At 39.6% G+C, this 19,460-nt stretch overlaps 2 protein-coding genes and 1 pseudogene across 3 annotated transcripts; 1 reads left to right on the forward strand and 2 right to left on the reverse strand.

Moving 5' to 3' along the window:
• The first annotated feature begins 548 nt into the window (after positions 1-548).
• LOC103433068 (uncharacterized) lies at positions 549-5,267 on the forward strand. Of its 2 annotated transcripts, XM_008371286.4 has the most exons (2): positions 549-3,302; positions 4,400-5,267. In XM_008371286.4, exons 1-2 carry the CDS (start codon positions 1,037-1,039, stop codon positions 4,441-4,443), a joined length of 2,310 nt encoding a protein of 769 aa, XP_008369508.3. In that variant the 5' UTR covers positions 549-1,036; the 3' UTR covers positions 4,444-5,267. The 2 variants fall into 2 exon arrangements, with proteins under 2 accessions (XP_008369508.3, XP_008369507.3); XM_008371285.4 differs by lacking the exon at positions 4,400-5,267 and having other exon boundaries at positions 616-3,731.
• A 5,999-nt stretch (positions 5,268-11,266) lies between these two features.
• Positions 11,267-12,678, reverse strand: LOC139194984 (uncharacterized). Its single transcript, XM_070820151.1, has 3 exons — positions 12,426-12,678; positions 12,043-12,279; positions 11,267-11,835 (listed from the first exon to the last, which is right to left on the reverse strand). The coding sequence occupies exons 1-3, from the start codon at positions 12,676-12,678 to the stop codon at positions 11,267-11,269; spliced, it is 1,059 nt and encodes a 352-aa protein (XP_070676252.1).
• Positions 12,679-17,642: 4,964 nt separating this feature from the next.
• On the reverse strand, positions 17,643-17,823 carry LOC114824662 (U2 spliceosomal RNA; annotated as a pseudogene).
• Between the last annotated feature and the right edge of the window lie 1,637 nt (positions 17,824-19,460).

Raw genomic sequence — 19,460 nt, forward strand, 5'->3', positions numbered from 1 at the left:
TATGTCCCCATCCCCATCCTGAATAAAAACCACATGAACAACAAGTCACAAAAGAAAAATGATGGTCCCCATTTTTTCATTTCAAAAGTGAAAAGAATTACAATGGTAAATTTATGATAACAAGCGCAAGATTTAGATTAGTCTTAGAGCGGGTCTACGATAATTTGGTATTAAATTAGTCATTAATTTTCAATCTAACTTGTCATTCACGTTGGGCAAACCTAAAAACCTTCAAGTGGCGAGGGTAAAAATTCAAATTAAAAGAAAAGAGGAATGAAAAAAATGTTGTGTAAATCGTGGAAAGAAAAGAAAAAGAAAGAAACAGACAAAAGAAGGCCTTCCCCACCAGAGACCCACAAACACGACCCAACAACTCAAAAGAACAGTGCGTGAGTAGAAATTTTATTTTTGTTTTTATAAAAGCAAAAACCACTTAAAAACCCTGACGGCACGTGCGTGTCACGCTCCAATGAGGAGTGGGTGATGATTTTTTTTTAAAATTTTGTTTGATGCAAAGTGGGTGATGACCGACGTCAGCAACTGTTTCTGCCCGTGTGAGACTGTGAGTGTGGTATTATTAAGATTACCTCACGGTGACCGCACGGTCGCAGTTTTCAATTCCATCAACAAACCACGCCCGTGTTCCATAGTGGCGCGTGGCCGCGCGTGCACGCCAGCAATCACCTACATTAACTTCTCTCTCCCTTTGGGTTTTGTCTTCTTTTCTCTTTGGCCCTCAGAGTCAGAGACTGAGCCACTCAAAGTACCCAAAAGAAAATAACAAGTGAAGTGAAGTGAAGCACATCAGTCTACCCAGATCGCCGGGTCGGGTAATGGATACCCGCCCAAGCCAGCGGCTTTCTCCTTCTCCGCCCAAAGGCCACCACCAACGGAACACTGCCGTTTTCGTTTCTGCGACCATGGTCACAATAGGCTACCCTGTTGCATAATTTTGCAGTTCGACCCCTCCAAGTTCTGAGCTTTAGGAACGCGCCCCCAACTCCGTCCTGCTTTTTCCTCACTCGGGTCCTCGGTAATGGCGACTACCAACACCACCACGCAGGCCGTGGGAGTTGAGGGGGTGGACGCGTCAGCATCGGCGGACGAGGCGGCGGCTAAAGCCGTGCACAAGAGGTACGAAGGGCTTGTGATGGTACGGACGAAGGCGATAAAGGGGAAAGGGGCTTGGTACTGGGCTCACTTGGAGCCTATGTTGGTCCACAACACCGACACTGGTCTGCCCAAAGCGGTGAAGCTCCGGTGCTCCTTTTGCGACGCCTTGTTCTCCGCCTCGAACCCGTCTCGCACCGCCTCCGAGCACTTAAAGCGCGGGACTTGCCCCAATTTCAACTCCGTCGCGAAACCCATTTCGTCCCTCTCGCCGTCCTCCACCATCAACTTGCCTCCGTCGCCTGGCCCCGTCCACCATACCAGCCGCAAGCGGAGCTCGTCTTCCGTTTCCGTTTCGGCTTCAACGTCGTACCATGTTCCGCCGCTCGCGATAGTGGACCCGACCCGGTTCTGCGGCGAGCTCACTTACTCTCCGGTGACCGCGACGGCGCATACGGCGGTGACCCACCAGCCGCATTTGGTGTTGTCGGGTGGGAAAGAGGACTTGGAAGCTCTGGCGATGCTGGAGGACAGCGTAAAGAAGCTCAAGAGCCCCAAAACTTCACCCGGTCCGACGCTGAGTAAGACGCAGGTGGACGTTGCGCTTGATTTTCTGGCCGATTGGGTGTTTGAGTCTTGTGGGTCGGTGTCGTTTTCGAGCCTCGAGCACCCAAAGTTCAGAGCTTTTCTCAACCAGGTGGGTCTGCGGGCGATTTCCGGGCGGGAGTTCACTGGGTCGAGACTCGACGCCAAGTTTGAGGAAGCGAAGGCCGAGTCCGAGGCCCGAATTCACGACGCCATGTTCTTTCAGATTGCTTCTGATGGGTGGAAGAGCAAGACTTTTGGCGCGTTTGGGGAAGATGGTCTTGTAAATTTGACCGTGAATCTTCCCAATGGGACTAGTGTGTACAGGAAGGCGGTGTTTGTCGGCGGCTCTGTACCTTCGAAGTATGCCGAGGATGTTTTGTGGGAGACAGTGACAAGCATTTGTGGAAATGTTGTGCAGCAGTGTGTAGGAATAGTAGCAGACAAGTTTAAGTCCAAGGCACTAAGGAATTTAGAGAATCAGAATCACTGGATGGTTAATCTTTCTTGTCAGTTTCAGGGTTTCAATAGTTTGATTAAGGATTTCAGTAAGGAACTTCCCTTGTTTAAGGATGTCGCCGAGAGTTGTTTTAAGATTGCGAATTTCGTGAATAACAAGTCTCAGGTTAGGAGTAGCTTTCATAAGTATCAGTCCCAGGAGTATGGTCATGCCGGGCTGTTAAGAGTGCCGTTGCGTGAGTTCGAAATGGTTAACTTTGGAGCAGTGCATATATTGTTCGAGGATATTCTGAGCTCAGCCGGGGCACTTCAGTTGGTCCTGCTAGACGAATCTTATAAAGTTGCCTCCATGGAGGATCCAATGGCTAGAGAAGTCGCCGAGATGATTGGGGATGTGGGGTTTTGGAATGAATTGCAGGCGGTGCATTCGTTGGTTAAGTTGATCAAGGACATGGCTCAAGAGATTGAGACGGAGAGGCCGCTGGTTGGTAAATGCCTCCCACTTTGGGATGAACTAAGAACAAAAGTGAAGGATTGGTGTGCCAGTTTCCACATTCCAGAAGAACCGGTGGAGAAGGTGATTGAAAGGCGGTTCAGGAAGAATTATCATCCCGCTTGGGCGGCTGCGTTTATACTTGATCCGCTCTATTTAATTAGGGACACTAGTGGGAAGTATCTTCCACCATTCAAGTTGTTGACGCCAGAGCAGGAGAAGGATGTGGACAAGCTTATAACCCGGCTTGTGTCGAGGGAGGAAGCCCATATAGCACTAATGGAACTCATGAAATGGAGAACGGAGGGGCTTGATCAGGTATATGCGCGCGCTGTACAGATGAAGGAGAGGGACCCCAATACAGGGAAGATGAGAATTGCCAACCCACAGAGCAGTAGGCTTGTATGGGAAACACACCTCACCGAGTTTAAGTCACTAGGGAAAGTTGCAGTTAGGCTCATCTTCCTTCATGCAACGTCGTGTGGGTTCAAATGTAATTGGTCTCTATTGAGATGGGTGTCTGCCCATGGCCACTCAAGGGTGGGAATTGACAAGGCACAGAAGTTGATATTCATTGCAGCTCATTCCAAGCTCGAAAGGCGGGATTATTCCTTCGAAGAAGACAAGGATGCGGAGCTACTCGCCTTAGCAAACGGTGAGGATGATGTGTTGAATGAAGTTCTTGTTGATGCATCCTCAGTGTAACATTATTTTTTCCCCAAGTAGAAATTGAAATTTGTAGGATTTATTGAATTCTTTCCACTATTTTTTTCGTGTCGTACCTGTTTGCTTACGCTCTGGAAAGATTTTTAGGGCAGTAAGGTCAGGGAAATAGGGATACTGTAGGGATTGAATCTGTATTTCTAGGACTGCACAGCCATGATTTGAGCCACTGTCCAGTTTTACTCTAGCATGATTTTGAAGTTTTCGGGTTTGCTGAAACGAAACTCTTCTTGTTTGTGAAGATGGAGGATGCTGCGCGAACAGGAAGAATGTTGTAAAATTTTTGTACCTCGAGTATTTTGAGATAAATAATATGTTTATAAGGGGGAAGGTTTTATTATTTCTCCTCTGATTTATCAAATTTGCAGTGTCCTCCATTTGGTTTTAAAATAAAGTTACAAGTTAAGAATAAACAAATAAATTGGTGAACTAGAATCTTTGAGCATATTGATGCCTGCTATCATCTTTGTTAATTTGCTTAAATCAATTCTGCGATTTCTCTTCTTTCTGAATAGGGTGTAGTTCAATTCCTATAATAGCTTCTCCATGTTGCACTACAGTCCTTTTTCTTTGATCTGTAACCGAAGAATCTTGACAAGGGTTTCACCAGAAAGCCTAGAACTCATCTTTTTCTTTGGCAGTCTAGCTCTTGGGTCCTTATTCGCCTCTGTGCAGGTCTCACTCGACATCCTCGTACCAAGACGACAAAATGAGTGATTGATCTTGTTTCTTAGAAGCATCTCTATTTATCAGAAATCTCTGCACCACAAGTTACAAAATGCAGTCCTTTGATTTCTGGTGTTGAATTTTACTGTTTTTTGTTAGTTTCCTCAAGCACTTGAGTTTCATTGTTGCTTGAGTTTATAAACAGGGAAGTTGTCTGTTTGGAATTATCAAATCTGCCAAAAGGCGAAAGTCTTGACAACTTTTGTTTAGATGTGATATCACTAACCACACTTATTTCAAACTGCATAATTAGCTTTGCATAATTATATGCTAACTCTCTCTCTCTCTCTCTCTCTCTCTCAGAAGCATTCGACAAAGATATCGTTGGACTGGAGAGGCCACCCTAAGGCGGTTGGTGGTTAGCATAACCATTTGGACCATAGCAAAAGAGGAGTTTGCCTAAAAGGATCCAAGAAAGGATTTTTCACCTGAAATTTTCGGCAATGACGTGTCGTTCGCAGAGAGGGGGAAGCCGAGGGAGCTTTTGCAAAATTGCAGTGATGGGTTTTTTCGTGAATGGCAAGCCAGAGTTTCAAAATGTGTGGAGTGGGGGTCAACACCCCACAGATAGAAAGCCTTGCAAAGACCAACCTCAAGCATAAAAAGCTTTACAGCTGGAGAAGCACTTCTAACTGTATAGATAATCACTTTTCCTTTTGGTTCCGGTTTTTGTGTCTGAAAAAGTGGAGCCCCCACATCACAAAGAGTTGTGAGAAGTGGAAGTCGTTTTCCAACCCATGGAGATTGGATCAGGGAGGTTTTTTTGTCATTAAATCATATCACAGAGAGAGAGAGAGAAAGAGAGAGAGAGAGAGAGAGAGAGAGAGAGAGAGCTTTGTGTTTTTTAAGGGTAACTCATCTTTTAAACATTCCAAAACTTGTTGAATTAGAGTTGATCATGCAGAATAGTTATGGGGTGGAAGCTGCCCATGGTTGCAAGAAAGGTGTTGAAAAAGAAGCGAATTACAAAGAAGACTGTCGGCATGAAGCAACACAGAAGATGCTTGAGAACGATGCCACAACCAAGTTTGCCACATTTTTGTGGTCCCTGTTTTAAGTCTTCTAGGAGTTGAAAGCTACATTTTTAACATGTTTTCCACTGAATCCGGATCCTTGCTGGATCCTCTTTGTAATGATCTTGTAGATCCATGAATCATATTCGTTCATCGTACATCGTGCAGTTAGAAATTATTTAAAAATAAATACAAACAGTACCTGATAAAAATTGACTATATAATGTATGATAAACGGACACGATTTATAATTTTTTAGAATTCTCACCAAAAGGATCCATCATGTTGGTTTTCCACTATCACCCCCAAAAAATAAAAGGAAAACTAATGAAAAGAACTTGAAAATTTTGAGTTTTAATGATAAGAACAAAATAAAGAGTAAAGTGAATAGTAGTAGGATTGATTTTTTAGTGTAAAAATGTGATTTTTCGTTAAAATAAACAGTATCGAAAGCTTTTCGTTAAAGTTCCAAAAAATAAATCCTGCCTTACGTAAAGTTGTCTTGGAATTGGTGTATTTATTGGCGTAGTCGACGTGCTTTACAACCACATGGTTTAAAAATAATTATTTATTGCTTATGATTTAGCGAGGAAAGAAAAATGGCTAATTATATTTTACGTCCACGAGGTTCTAGTTTTTTCATGTTGTGCCATGAAGTATTGGAATTCTATTACTTTATGTGTTTTGGATGTTTGATTGTCTGGTTATTTGTTAAATTAATGACAAACTAGCCTCATGGGATTACCATCACATAGTTTGGTACAAATCTCAAACTCTTTTTTTTTTTTTTTTTTATCAAAAAACTCCTTTCTTGTTCCACCTTTACGGGGCTGTTTTCATTATGTGTTCTTAGTAAGAAATCTTGAATTATGCCTTCTTAACTTCCGAATTGAAATTCGTATAAAAGTTGATGGATGCGGTGTGGTTACCATAGCTCATGCATTTATTTGAATATTTGGAACATATAAGGACCAAGGTGGTCTTGAGACCCACCGGATGCTAGAAAATATGTTGATGAAGGTCCTTTGGAGACCCTTTCGAATGTATGAGACATTTTTGTTCCTACCATGTGTTGGATGAAATGATTGTTGGACATATCTAGGCATCATTCATCAAAATGGGTCAACATCTCTCGGTAGGATGCGTCGACATCATCTAGCAGGGGTTCTCAACGAAACTCTGCAAAGGCACTCAAAAGAACTTGACATGGCCTCTCGACAACACTCAGCAGGTGCACAATATGGCTTGATAGATGATGACAGTCACACGAAGTGCTAAAAAAAATGCCCCATTAAAAAGCTAAAAAGATCTTGGGCGTTAAACGCATTGTTTGTGTCTCAAAAACTTGAATCTTTATATTGGGACCCTCGAGGTTAGAATCTTGGATTTGCCACTGCTAATGTAAATGTGGTTTCAGAGCATCAATAGAATGGGTCCCACATATGCCACATCAACAATTTAACATGGAATCATACAATCAAATGGATAGAAGGCATCCATTTAAATGATTTCAAACCCTAAAGTGCATGAATGAATTTTGAAACTCCGTCAGCCATTTTGAAAATCACATAAAACGCAAAAAGTGTAAACTTAGTTAATAACTGTTTTTATGTGCCTATTACTAAAATAAGTAAATGTAATTAAGTTGACTAGTATTTTGAGTCCACTCGATTTGTATATGCACGTGTTTTTTTTTTTGTACAACATTAGTTTGCCCATTGTTCTAATCAAGATCAATTTTTTACATTTGTGTATGCTCTTCCTAAAAAACAGTTATAGTTGGAATTGTGGGAGGATATTCTTAAACTAGACCCTAAGATTAAACCGTGGTGCTTAATTGGGGATTTCAATAATATAGTAGACATAACTGAGAAGAAAGGAGGTTGCCAAGCTACAATTTCAGAGCAACACCAGCGGGGGAGGTTGCTCGGGGGCCAGGCTTTCAAACAGGAGCAAATTGTTGGGGGGATAAGCTTCAGCGTTGGGAAGCCCGAGTGATAGGCGAGGCCCGAGGAGCAGGCCCGGCGTGGATTGCTAGCCCGAGAGCCCGAGGACTGCGTCAGGCGCGTGCGTTTCACGCGCATATGGGCGCGCGTCTTTCGACAAAAAAACAGCGTTGGGGTCCAAGGCGCCAGTTTTGAAAAGTTACCGTTGGGGAAGCCACGTGGCTTCCCCATGTCCGTTCGATGGCAACGGCCTTATTTTATGGACCATTGGATTTCCAACGGTAAAAAACATTTAAAAATCTCATTTAATTTCATCCGTTTGATCTAAGATCAACGGTCCACGTTAATAGGCTTTGTAAATTAAAAAAAAAAGAAAAAACAGTTAAAATTTTTGAAATGTTACCGTTGTGCCACATGGCACGATTTGGAGTGTTGAAATTCATTTTTTTAAAATCCAACGGCAGAGATTAATTAGGTGAATAAAAATTAAAAAAAATGTAAAAAATTCTTTAAAATCTGAAAAAAAAATTATGAGAAATTATAAAAAAATTTGATTTTACTTTTCTATAAATACCTTCTCATTATCTTCTACCTTACACCACAATTTCATATTTTCTCAACTACTTTCAACCACATTCCTATCTTTCTCTCAAAGTTTGAATCCAAATTTTTTCCAACAAAATGACTACTCAAGCAGGTACGAATTGGACGCTTCTTGAAGATGTTGTGTTTTGTACTAGCTGGGTTCAAGTTATTCATGATTAGCTTACGGGTAATGAGATGCAGTTGTGAGAAATGTGGAGTCTTATTCATACCAATTATCTTGAGAAAATGGGTGGGCAAAGAACTAAAGAATTGGTGTCCAGTTGTTGGAAATTACTTAGCCAAGCATTTAGTACGTGGAGAGACACCTTGGCACAAGCTAGTGGCAATCTTTGAAGTGGGGAAAATTTAGCGGATCAGGTAACAATATATTATTTATTTTTTTGTATTATTTAATTGTTAGCTACTTTCAGTATAATTATTTGTTAGCTAGTTTCATTATAATTATTTGTTTGTATTATTTATTTGTTAGCTACTTTCATTATAATTATTTGTTTGTATTATTTATTTGTTACCTATTCTCATTATAATTATTTATCCTCCCGCATTGTGTAGGAACTTCAAGCACAAGCTTGGTATGATGCCAAAACCAAAAGCAAAAACAAAACATTCACCTGGTTTGAATGTTGGAATATTGTCAAAGATTGTCCTAAATTCAGAATTGTGCCTGTCGGTCCAGAAGTTTCCATGAACAGCACCCATCTACACTCTACACCTGATCATGCCTCGCATGAAGATGATGAAGATGATGTGGAAGAAGTGCCTGAAACGCCCCCTGTTGAACAAGCGTCGGGGTCGACCTGTTTTCCAATTATGCCTCAAGGTAAGAAGGCTTCAAAAAGAAAAGGTAATGCTTCCAAGAAAGATTATGCAAAGTATATGGAAGACCTTGCCCACCAAGGTGAATTGACTTTGGCCCGGGAAATGACTAAATTTGAGGCTGATAAGGCTAGAGAGGATGCAAAAGCTGCAGCTTTTGAGAAAAAAATTTGAAGCTGATGAGAGAGAAAGAGAACTACTTTGGCAAGAAAGGGAACATAGAAGAGAAGAAAGAATGGCTGAACAAGATTGTAACATTATGAAGGAGCCTTTAAAAGGGAAGTCTCCAAACTCTAAATATTTTTGGAAGTCGAAGAAAGTGGACGTGATGCTAAGGAGGCGTGCAAGAGAAGCGAGAGTAAGAGGAGATGATCCTAGCACGACAACAGAAGATCATCCTAGCACGACAACAAAAGATCGTCCTAGCACGACAAATTGGTTAGGTGATGATTATCCATTCACGAACCCATAATTTTCCAATCAATTCGGGTTGCAATTTCTTATTCGGGTTGTAATTTCTTATTCATTGAATAGAGTACTTTATGTTGTTTTCAATTTATTGAATTTAGTACTTTTTTTAATCTAAGAGTATATTTATTTAATTTGGTTATTTATTGAATTTAGTACTTTATGTTGTTTCAAATTTGTTTAATTTAGTACTTTATTCAAAACACATTTAAACACACCAAATAAAATAACATCAACACACTGATGCGATGAAAGTTAAGCACTCAAATTAAATCCTCTTGTTGTCAAATTGTAGTATAAATGCAAGTAGGGATCGTTCTAAACCGGGGATTAGGAAGGCTTGCTAAAACCTCTAAACTAACTCAAAGACATAAAAACAAAGTTAAAAACGTTTGAATAGACTCAAATGACTCAAAACAGATTCTAAAGACGCAAAACAACTTAAAAAAACACTCAAAATTGCCTAAAAACACTTACTGGGCAGATTTGACTCTACACAACTTTGGACGAAATTTGGGTTTTGACTTGAATCAAAACACTAAAAAACACTAACGAAATATAAATTTAACACTTTGAAACAACAAAGTAAAAGGGGGATTTTGGTTTTGACGAATTCGAAACGAACAAACAACTTATAAAATTAGACAGATTGTAAAGCGAATTTAAGAAATGAGATGATGGATGGATTAGTTAGAGGTCCGTTCTTCGCACATGACACACTTGTACATGAATGGATTTCCAATTTCTTTTCAATAAACTATGATGCTCAACACCCCAGATTAACTGTGATGCACAAATTAACCCTCAGATTTTCCTTTACTCATTAAATTGGATGAATGCATGCGACAACCCAAATCATTCTCTAAAAGTCCCCTATATGAATGCATAATAGAGATACAATCAGAGATCATTACGTTTAATGAAAATCATAAGTGTTGACGAGGCAATTATAACTATGAATGCATGATACAATTGCCAAGAATTCAATTAACGCGATTGTGATAAACAACCTTCACTACTCATGAATATAAACTTGTAACGATTAGGTGAAACTCATTTATATTCTAGCATCTAATTCATGCATGAAAACTAAGTATGCATCCTTAATAAACATACAAGAATCAGTTATGAATAAAATAGATAATTGAATTGCAATCACAACTTATCAAATCACAATTGGAAGAAATCAATTCAAATCTCAAGCATGTTCATGGCTTCAAACTTCCCCCTAACTAAATAGGGGTTTAGCCACTCATAATTGCAACAAAATTAGAAAATAACAAAGTAGACATTGAAAGCAAGAACGAAGTACACCTAAAACGTTCCAAAGTTCCAAGCTTGAAATGCCAAGGACCTTTGTTTTCACCACCTTGTTGTAGCACAAGTGTCTAGGATGTGTATGGATATATGGATGGAATGGATTTGCACGGCTAAGAGATGAAAGTGTATGGATTGGTGAGATGTAGTATGGCTAGATGAATGGATGGAGGTCACGGCAAGGAAATTGTGTTTGTGAACGAAGTTGTGAGATGTGAAATGTAGTGTCTTTGGATGATGGCCCCCAAATTATGGTGAAGGGTGGATGTATTTATAGGCTAGGGAGAGGAGTGTATGGAGTTGTAATGAGTGGATGTAATGGGTGTAGTGGATGAGTGTTTGGTAATGAGTGGATGTAATGAGTGTAGTGGGTGGATGTAATGGGTGTAGTGGATGAGTGTTTGGTAATGAGTGGATGTAATGGGTGTAGTGGATGGATGTTTGGAGAATGGATGTGTTGGGTGAAATGAGTGGATGTAGTGGTAGGTGAATGTGTTGGGTGAAATGAGTGGATGTAGTGGTAGGTGAATGTGTGTGTTGGGTGAAATGAGTGTGCTAAAATGGTTATTTATAGGGAGAGGATGATGCACAAACTTCAAATTTCATCAATTCCTTTTGCTCCAAGCATATGCCATCCATTCCATGCCTAAAAATGCTCCAAAATGCACTTCTTTGCCACATTAACCCTTTGGACCTACAAACACACGAAAATAGCTTAAAATACTAAAATAACTACGAACTAACAACATAAATGTCAAGAAACAAGCTAACTAAGTCGCATAAATATGCTCCTATCACACACAAAAAAAACACACCAAATAAAAACAAACACCAAATAAAATTACATCAACACACCAAATAAATTACATCAACACACCAAAAAAACACACCAAATAAAATTACATCAACATACCAAAATTACATTTCAACTCACTAAATGAACTAAAAAAGCACACCATATAAAATAAAATAAACACACCAAATAAAAAAAAACACTAATGAACTTAAGTATTTTCAGCACCCCTTAATTCCCACTGGTGCTCTATCACGTCAATTTGGCGGGCATTGTGCATATATGGCCTTTGAAGTGCAGTATATCGTTGAATGACTCTATCATTGTAACGTTCATCCCTTTGTAATGGCTCGTGTTGCACGGGTTCTTCGGTGGCATCATGAGCACAATATATTTGTGTTCTGGAATTGTTAATAGTGTCTAGCTCATATTCATCAATGGCATCATAATCGTACTCATCTTCCACAATCATGTTGTGAAGAATGATGCACGTCATCATGATGGATCGAAGCGACTCTACATCAAACATTCTGGCAGCACCCCTAACAATAGCCCAGCGAGCTTGGAGTATACCAAAACAATGCTCCACATATTTCCTGCATCTTTCTTGATAGCTTGCAAAGTATTTTTCCTTTGCACTTCGTGGACGTGGCACTGTTTTGACAAACGATTCCCACCTTGGGTAAATGCCGTCTGCTAGGTAGTATGGCCCGTTGTACTTACGTCCGTTGACCCAGTATGTGACTTTTGGTGCCTTTCCTTGCAAGACTTTGTTAAACACTGGGGATTGAGCAAGGACATTAAGATCATTTTGAGCTCCCGGAACCCCGAAAAAGGTGTGCCAAATTCATGTATCAAAAGATGCCACCGCCTCCAAAATGATACTTTTTGATCATTTTCTGTCCTTATAAGCGCCTTGCCATGCACTTGGACATTTTTTCCAAGTCCAGTGCATACAATCAATGCTTCTAATCATCCCTAGAAAACCTCGCATCTCGCCTTTCTTCAGAAGCCTTTCCAAGTCCATATGAGTAAGTCTCCGGAGGTACTTTGCAGTGTAGATAGATTCGATTATCGAGCAAAACCTCATCAGGGACTCAAGAATGGTTGATTTTCTCATCCTCGTTATCTCGTCCACTTGGTCTGTAGCTACTCCATATGCAAGCATCTTCAAGGCAGCAGTAATTTTTTGCTCAGGTAGGAGACACATAGCACCAAAAGCATCTAGCTTTTGCACAAAGTAAGAATCATGGTTGCAAACAGCGCCCATGATTTTGTTGAACAAATGTCGTTCCATTCTAAAACGACGTCGGAAGTACGTATTAAGGAATGCCTGTTACAGACAAAATAATCGTCTAAGAGCTTCTTACCTCGTCGTTGCCTGTTTCTATCAATGTTTATAGCACGGTTGGGCCTGCAGATCTGAGCCGCAACTTGGATGACTCGACGGGAGTGTGAGGGTCCTGCCATTCTTGATTCATCATCTCTCCGTCTACGCTCGTCATCCTCTTCCATCTCATTTTGGGCCCAATCACCAACATTGAACATTCCTTTTGATTGGTTAAATAATTCTTCGTCTTCTTGATCGATTTCCAACATCATCTTTGAAGAAGAAGAAGACATTGTAAGAAGGAAGCAGAAACTATGAATAATGATAGAGATTTTGGTGAAGAAGGAAGTAGAAACTATGAATAATGATAGAGATCTTGAGAAAATTGGTGTGAGATTTCTGAGGATAGATGGTGGATTAAATGGAGGATTCAGAAAAGATTAGGTTATAGATAATGCCACGTGACATGCTGTCATTCGTTAAAAATCTGGTGGAAATCTAGCCTCAAAGATTGTAATCGGATTATGACACGTGGCATGATGTGATTGGTTAAAAATCTTATCGGAAATCCATCACCAATAATTGTCTTTTCAGATAATGACACCTGGCCCAACAACAACGATTAAAAGTCTTATCGGAAATCCATCACCAATAATTGTCTTTGCGGATAATGACACGTGGCGTAACGAGAACGATTAAAAATCTTATCCGAAATTACAAATAAAATTATTTTGAATTATTTTATAAATAAAAAAATATAAATATTTTATTGCTATTGGCTTTTCAGATAATGACACGTGGCGCAACGAGAACAATTGAAAAATCTTATCCGAAATTACAAATAAAATTATTATGTATTATTTTATAAATAAAAAAATAATAATATTTTATTGCCAATTGCCAGGGCTATTCAATGCAGGGGTGGAGATGTAAAAGGCAATTGCCACGACAATTACTGTTTATTAAGGGCAGTTACTGTTCAATGAGTGGATTAAATAGTGAATAGCCTGGGGGGAGGGCTCCTACACTGGAGTTGCTCTCATGTATGACCAAGTTCATCAATTTTTTAAACAGGGGAAACCTTTTATCTATAAATGCTTTTGGTGTCCCTTTTACTTGGTACAACAACCAAGTTGATAACAACAGAATTTATGAGAGACTTGATAGGGCTATAGCTAATACATATTGATTAAATGAGTACCCAAACTATAACCTGCATAATTACCCAATTTATGGGTACGACCATGGACCTATTTTCTTAACCTACAACTTAAAAAATTGTTATAAGAATAATAATCCCTTTAGATTTGAAGCTATGTGGCTTATTCATCTTGATTTTAAGGATTCTGTTAAGAATGCCTGTCGATGCAATGGAGTGTTTGGTCCTATTGACACTTTTAGGTCATGTGCTGGGACTTTCAAATATATGGTTAAAGGTTGGAATAAAACAACTTATGGTAATTTAATGGAGCGTAAGAATAAAATCCTTGGGGACATTGCTGAGGTACAAGAAACCATCATGAAAAACCAAAATGTTGATTCAAAGATTGATTTAGAAATAAAGCTTAGTGAGGAACTTAATTCAATTCTAAGACAAGAAGAAGTCATGTAGGCGTAGACAGTTAAAGTCAATTGGCTACAATTAGGTGATAAGAAAACAAGGTATTTCCAAACGGTGGCAACTGGTCGAAAAAAGAGAAATGAAATTAAAAAGATTAAGGATAGTTGTGGGTTTTGGTGGAATGAGGGTGAAAGTCTAGAACAGGTTTTTGTGCAGGACTTTAAATTGCGTTTTCTTGTGATAGTCCCCCTGCTCTTATGGCTATCTCTTCTATTGCATATATTATTGATCCTTGTATTGACAACCATCATAATGAACTTTTACTCAAGCCTGTTGAAGATATAGAAATATGGGATGTAGTTAAAAGAATTGGTGCGCTGAAAGCACCAGGTCCGGATGGAATTGGTGCAAGTTTTTATCATGAATGTTGGGATACAATTAAAGATTCGGTGACTGCTATGGTTAACGACTTCTTTGAAAATAGTACTAGCTTGAGAATTATTAATCATACCAACATTACCCTCATCCCAAAAGTGGAAAATCTTGAGGTGGTAAGTAATTATAGACCAATTAGTCTTTGCAATGCGAGCTATAAAATAATCACGAAAACCATCATTAAAAGGTTAAAGCCACTTCTCGATCATTGCATATCTGGAAACCAAGGGGCCCTTGCTCCGGGACGTTCTATTCATGATAATCTTTTGATTGCGAATGAAATGTTTTCTAGTTTTAAAGGTAAAAAAAAAGGAAGGATTGGAGCAATGGGAATAAGGTTGGATTTAGAAAAAGCGTATGATTATCTTAATTAGGAGTATATCAGGTATGTGCTTCTTAGATTTGGTTTTGCGGAAAGATGGGTGAGCTTAATTATGGAATGCTTTACTTTAACTTCTTTCTCGATTTTGATTAATGGTTCTACTCATGGTTACTGTTACCCTAAGAAGGGAATTAGGTAAAGGGATACTTTATCGGCTTATATTTTCATTCTTTGCATGGAACCGTTGATTAGACACTTTAACAAAATGGTCACTACCCCTAAATCACATGTTGGTATTCAGTCCTCTCCTGGTGGATTTAAAATATCAAATCTAGTTTTTGTAGACGATTATTTGTTATTTGCTAGGGCAACTACAAAAGGTGCTAGGAATGTACTTCATGTTCTTAATATGTTTGCCAAAGCTTCAGGTCAAAAGGTAAATTTCCACAAATCCTCGCTTTATTTTTTCAAAAAATACTAATGCTCAAACTAGAAATGCTATTGTGAATGTTTTACATATTCAACATAAAACTACCATCGGCAAATATTTGGGCATTCATAATATTATGTTTTGGAAAGATCTAGTGAATGAATGTGAATTAATCAAAAGAGTTAAGCAAAAGCTTGTTGGGTGGAAGGCTAATACTTTCTCTAAGGCAGGAAGACTAACCCTCATTAAGTCTAACTTATTTGGTATGCTGAACCATATCATGTCTTACTTTAAATGTCCTACTCAAGTAACTAAAAACTTAAACAATGAGTGTAGCGACTTCTTTTGGGGGAGAGATAGGAAGTTAAAACCTATGGCTTGGAAAAAAGTGTGTACTTCTAGGTATCGTTTGGCATGCAGATGGGACAGGACGGAACGGAATGGGACAGGACGGGATGGAACGGAGAGGGAGCAAAGATGCCATCGGATGGAAACAAGGAGGAAGAAGAAGGAGACGGAGAGGTTATAATTTTGTGTTCCATGGATGTGGAACGAGTCGTTCCAGGGGGCGAGGCGGAACGAAAATTCACCCAAAACTCATCTCGTGGAATAACGCGTTCCACCCGTTTTAGGCGCACCAAACGTGGGATATAATGCCTTGTCCCACTCTGTTCCGTCCCGTCCCACGTACCAAACGGTACCCTAAGGATCAGGGGGGTTAGGCGTAAGAAGAGTGGATCATTTCAATAATGCATGTTTGGCTAAGTTATGATGGAAAGTTTTAAAGGATGAAAACAATTGGTGGGTGCAAATTGTTAAAAGAAAGTACTTAAAGAAGGATGATTTTTTTAGTTGCAAAGTCCAGCAAAACCACTCCTTAGCTTGGAAAGGGATTTTGAATAGTAGACATGTTATTCACAGGGGAATTAGATGGGTTGTGGGTAATAGTGAGGATATCCTTTTTTGGACCCATCATTGGGTTTTTCCTTATCCATTGTTCCAGCTAATTCCTGAAAATCAACGACAGAACATAAATTGGGACACTAAAGTGAGTGAGTTTATTGATAATAAAAGTTGGGATAGAGTTCGTCTCTCCCAAGTGTTGGACCTGTATGTTGTGAGGAAAATTTGTATGGTGCCTATTTCCCTTCAAAATAAAAGTGACAATTTCATGTGGGAACACTCCTCTACTGGTGAGTTGTCAATCAAGTCAGCGACTTGGATTCAGAGTAATAATAATCAAGAAGTTAAAAGGAAGAAGCTCCTTAAGAATATATGGAAGTTAATGATACCTCCGAAGGTAAAATTTTTTGTATGGCTTTTTACTCATGAAAAATTTCATACTAGGATGAGATTGAGTAAATTTATTCAAAATATTCACAAATTGTGCCTTATGTGTGGCGATGAGGATGAGACTCAAAATCACCTTTTTCTTAATTACGAGCATGCTAAAGAAATGTGGAACCTCTCTCTGGTAAGTCCTTGGAAGAATAATTTGACTTAGTTTAATAATGTGTTAGATTGAATGGAACTATAATGTTGAATGCAATGATTTGAGTGATCTTAGTAAAGCCATTTTGAATTGTTGGCAAATGTGGAATGATAGAAATAATAAAGTTTTTAGAAGTATGTTTCCTAATCCGGCTAGGAGTATCTCCATTGCAGCAAGTGTAGGCTTATCTTTTTTTAAGGTTATCTGTAAGAAGATATCTAGGGGTGATCCTTGCCACCAACACCCCATTTGCTGGCGTCCTCCTCCCCATGGTTATGTGAAATTAAACTTTGATGGGTCGGTTAGTTTGGATCGTTCTGCAACTGCTTTTGTTCTTAGAAATGAGGAGGGGCAACTTGTTGGTGCTAGGGCATTGAACCTTGATGGTGCCACCATTTCAGTTGCGGAGGCTGTTGCTTTAAAGGAAGGGCTTTTGATCGTTAGGTGCAAAAGGTGTGAAGAAGTTGATGGTGAAAGGGGATTCTAAGCTTGTCATTTAGGTATGTTTGGATGCCCACTTATTGACATCTTAAACCTATCATATAAGACATCAAATGGTTGGCTTTTGAATTTCAGCATATCAGTTGGAAGCATATTTATAGGGAGGCTAATTTCGTGGTGGACGCATTAGCTCATGTGGGCCTCATTGTTGCCAACCCACATTTTTGGGATTTTTGTCTTCCGATTTCGGCTATGGAAGCTTTTAATTTTGATTGCATGGGAAACGGTTGTATTAGAGGTTTTAAGCTTTAATAAATTTCTTCTTCATCCAAAAAAAAAAAAAAATTTAAACCAATTGCTGCATATAAGAATAAGAACTCAATTTATATATGAGATTAATGGTTGTTTCCATAGAATACTAATTAATGTGATAGGACACTACGGTAATTTTGTTTTTATACAAGAGGATCATAGAAGAGGCGGAAAACAAACTTGGGACATGAGGTGTAAGCATGGTACAAAATATCGATATTATCGGCGATATTTCGCCGATAATATCGTTTTTGTAAGGCAACGATATTTTCACACTATCCCATTAATTTTCGTTAATATATCGCGATATTATCGATAATATCGATAATATCGTCATATTATTGACAATATCGATAATATCGTGTAGACCAAGGGCCCACATATCAAATATTTAACTGATAAGACCAAATACACTTGATCTCCGCCAAAAGGCCGAGAAAGCCATGCATGTGGCAGTGTTAGGCTTTTGATTTTATACACGTCTTAACTCTCCTACATTCTTCAGCTGGCCGATGTGGGACTAGAACCGTGCTTTCTTGCAGAGTTGCAGTGCTGTTTCTGACTTCGTCCTTTAAGGCAACAACATCTTATAGCTTTCAGACCACAAAACTACAACAACCAGGAATTTAACATGCCATGGGATTGATCCAGGAGATCAACCTGTCCTCTTTTCTCGTCCTCTTTCTGGCTGTATCATCTTTCTGTTTCTTCCCTAGCTCGGTTTGAAGAATAGAGCTTGAAACAAGAAATTGAATGGGGAAGTGGGATCTGCAAAAGCTTTCTGTTCCTTGACAAGTTTATGCTTCTAAATTGTTGAAGAGATTGCTGAATGCCAATCACAAACATGGTAGCAAATCATCTACGCAGCAAACCGCGAAAGTTGCCCGAAAACTTCATCAAACTCGAAAACTACAGAAACCCAGAATCTAGGGTGTAGACCTCACCAGCTGAAGCATCACAAACAGGAACTACACATTCAAACGGACATCAACACAAATTGACGCAATTATGCTGAATTCTATAATCTCAAATAACAAATTCACCGAATGTAAAACCAATTCTTACAAATTCTACTTACAATTTGAACGAATTAAACAAAATATTAAACTCCAAGTTGAACGAACGAAATTATCATCGCCATTAAACAAAAACCCAGATGAGAATTTATCGAAAATGAAAAGCCATACCTGCATGCAGCTCATTCCTCTGTCAAAGATTGAATCCTTACGCTGGACGCGATCTTCGTACCTGTCGTTTCCGAGGTGGTCAGCGAGAGTGTCGAGCTTCTTGTGCGACGAGTTTGAAGATGGCCATAGTCTACGGGTGGGGCCCGAATCGTCGAGCTGTGTTTTGGGCTTTCGGTCATCGGAGAAAGGTGAAACAGGTTTGCACCGGACCGGCGAGATGGGATGGTTCGGCGAGGGGAGCGTGGTGGTTGGCGATGATAGAAACCTCGAGCTTACTTCGCGGGATTTAGCTCTTCTGGGTTTGTGGGATTGGTCTGTCAGTGATCGTTCTTCATTCTGTGTTGTGTGCTTTTGCACTTTGCAATCTCTCTCTGTCTATATATATATGCAAACTTCAGACTGACTGGAGGCGGAGGAATAGAGGAGGAGGCGGAGGAGGAGGAGGTGGAAGAGGGAGGGATCTCTCTCTCTCTCTCTCTCTCTCTCTCTCTCATCTCTCTTTGGGTTAAAGCCTGATTTCGTGGGAAGCCCAAGTTTTTAAAGTGTTTTAGAAAGCCCAAATGAATCCCTCCATTCTCGGCCCAATGAAGGCCCCAAACTCGTAGGGACTTGGGCTGGTAATGAGGACCCCAATGTGACATCGTCTTCAATGATTTTCAGGTGTCGGTGTTGGACTAAGCCACACAATAGGTTATTAGTAATTCAGAGTCGAACTTGCCATGAGAGTATGACTCCCATATTGGAAAAATGAGTAACTTTATAAGAAATTAAGCTATTCTTCATATTGCCAATTGGTTCACCTTCTTCATGTGTTAGGTCAATAACCACACATTGCTCCACGTCACTCGATTGGCGTTGTCCATATGGAACACTTAGAAGTTATTTTCCTCGTGTT

The sequence above is a fragment of the Malus domestica genome, chromosome 04 (assembly GCF_042453785.1).
Source record: "Malus domestica chromosome 04, GDT2T_hap1".
NCBI lineage: Eukaryota > Viridiplantae > Streptophyta > Magnoliopsida > Rosales > Rosaceae > Malus > Malus domestica.

Bases quoted from the DNA above. Each gene is read 5' to 3' on its own strand.
- LOC103433068 (XM_008371285.4), top strand. From the start codon at position 1,037: ATGGCGACTACCAACACCACCACGCAGGCCGTGGGAGTTGAGGGGGTG.
- LOC139194984 (XM_070820151.1), bottom strand. From the start codon at position 12,678: ATGTCTTCTTCTTCTTCAAAGATGATGTTGGAAATCGATCAAGAAGAC. The intron at 12,280-12,425 runs GTAAGAAGCTCT...TGCAAAAGCTAG, and splicing joins TAGAAACAGGCAACGACGAG to ATGCTTTTGGTGCTATGTGT. The intron at 11,836-12,042 runs GTTTTCTAGGGA...CTCAATCCCCAG, and splicing joins GAAGAAAGGCGAGATGCGAG to TGTTTAACAAAGTCTTGCAA.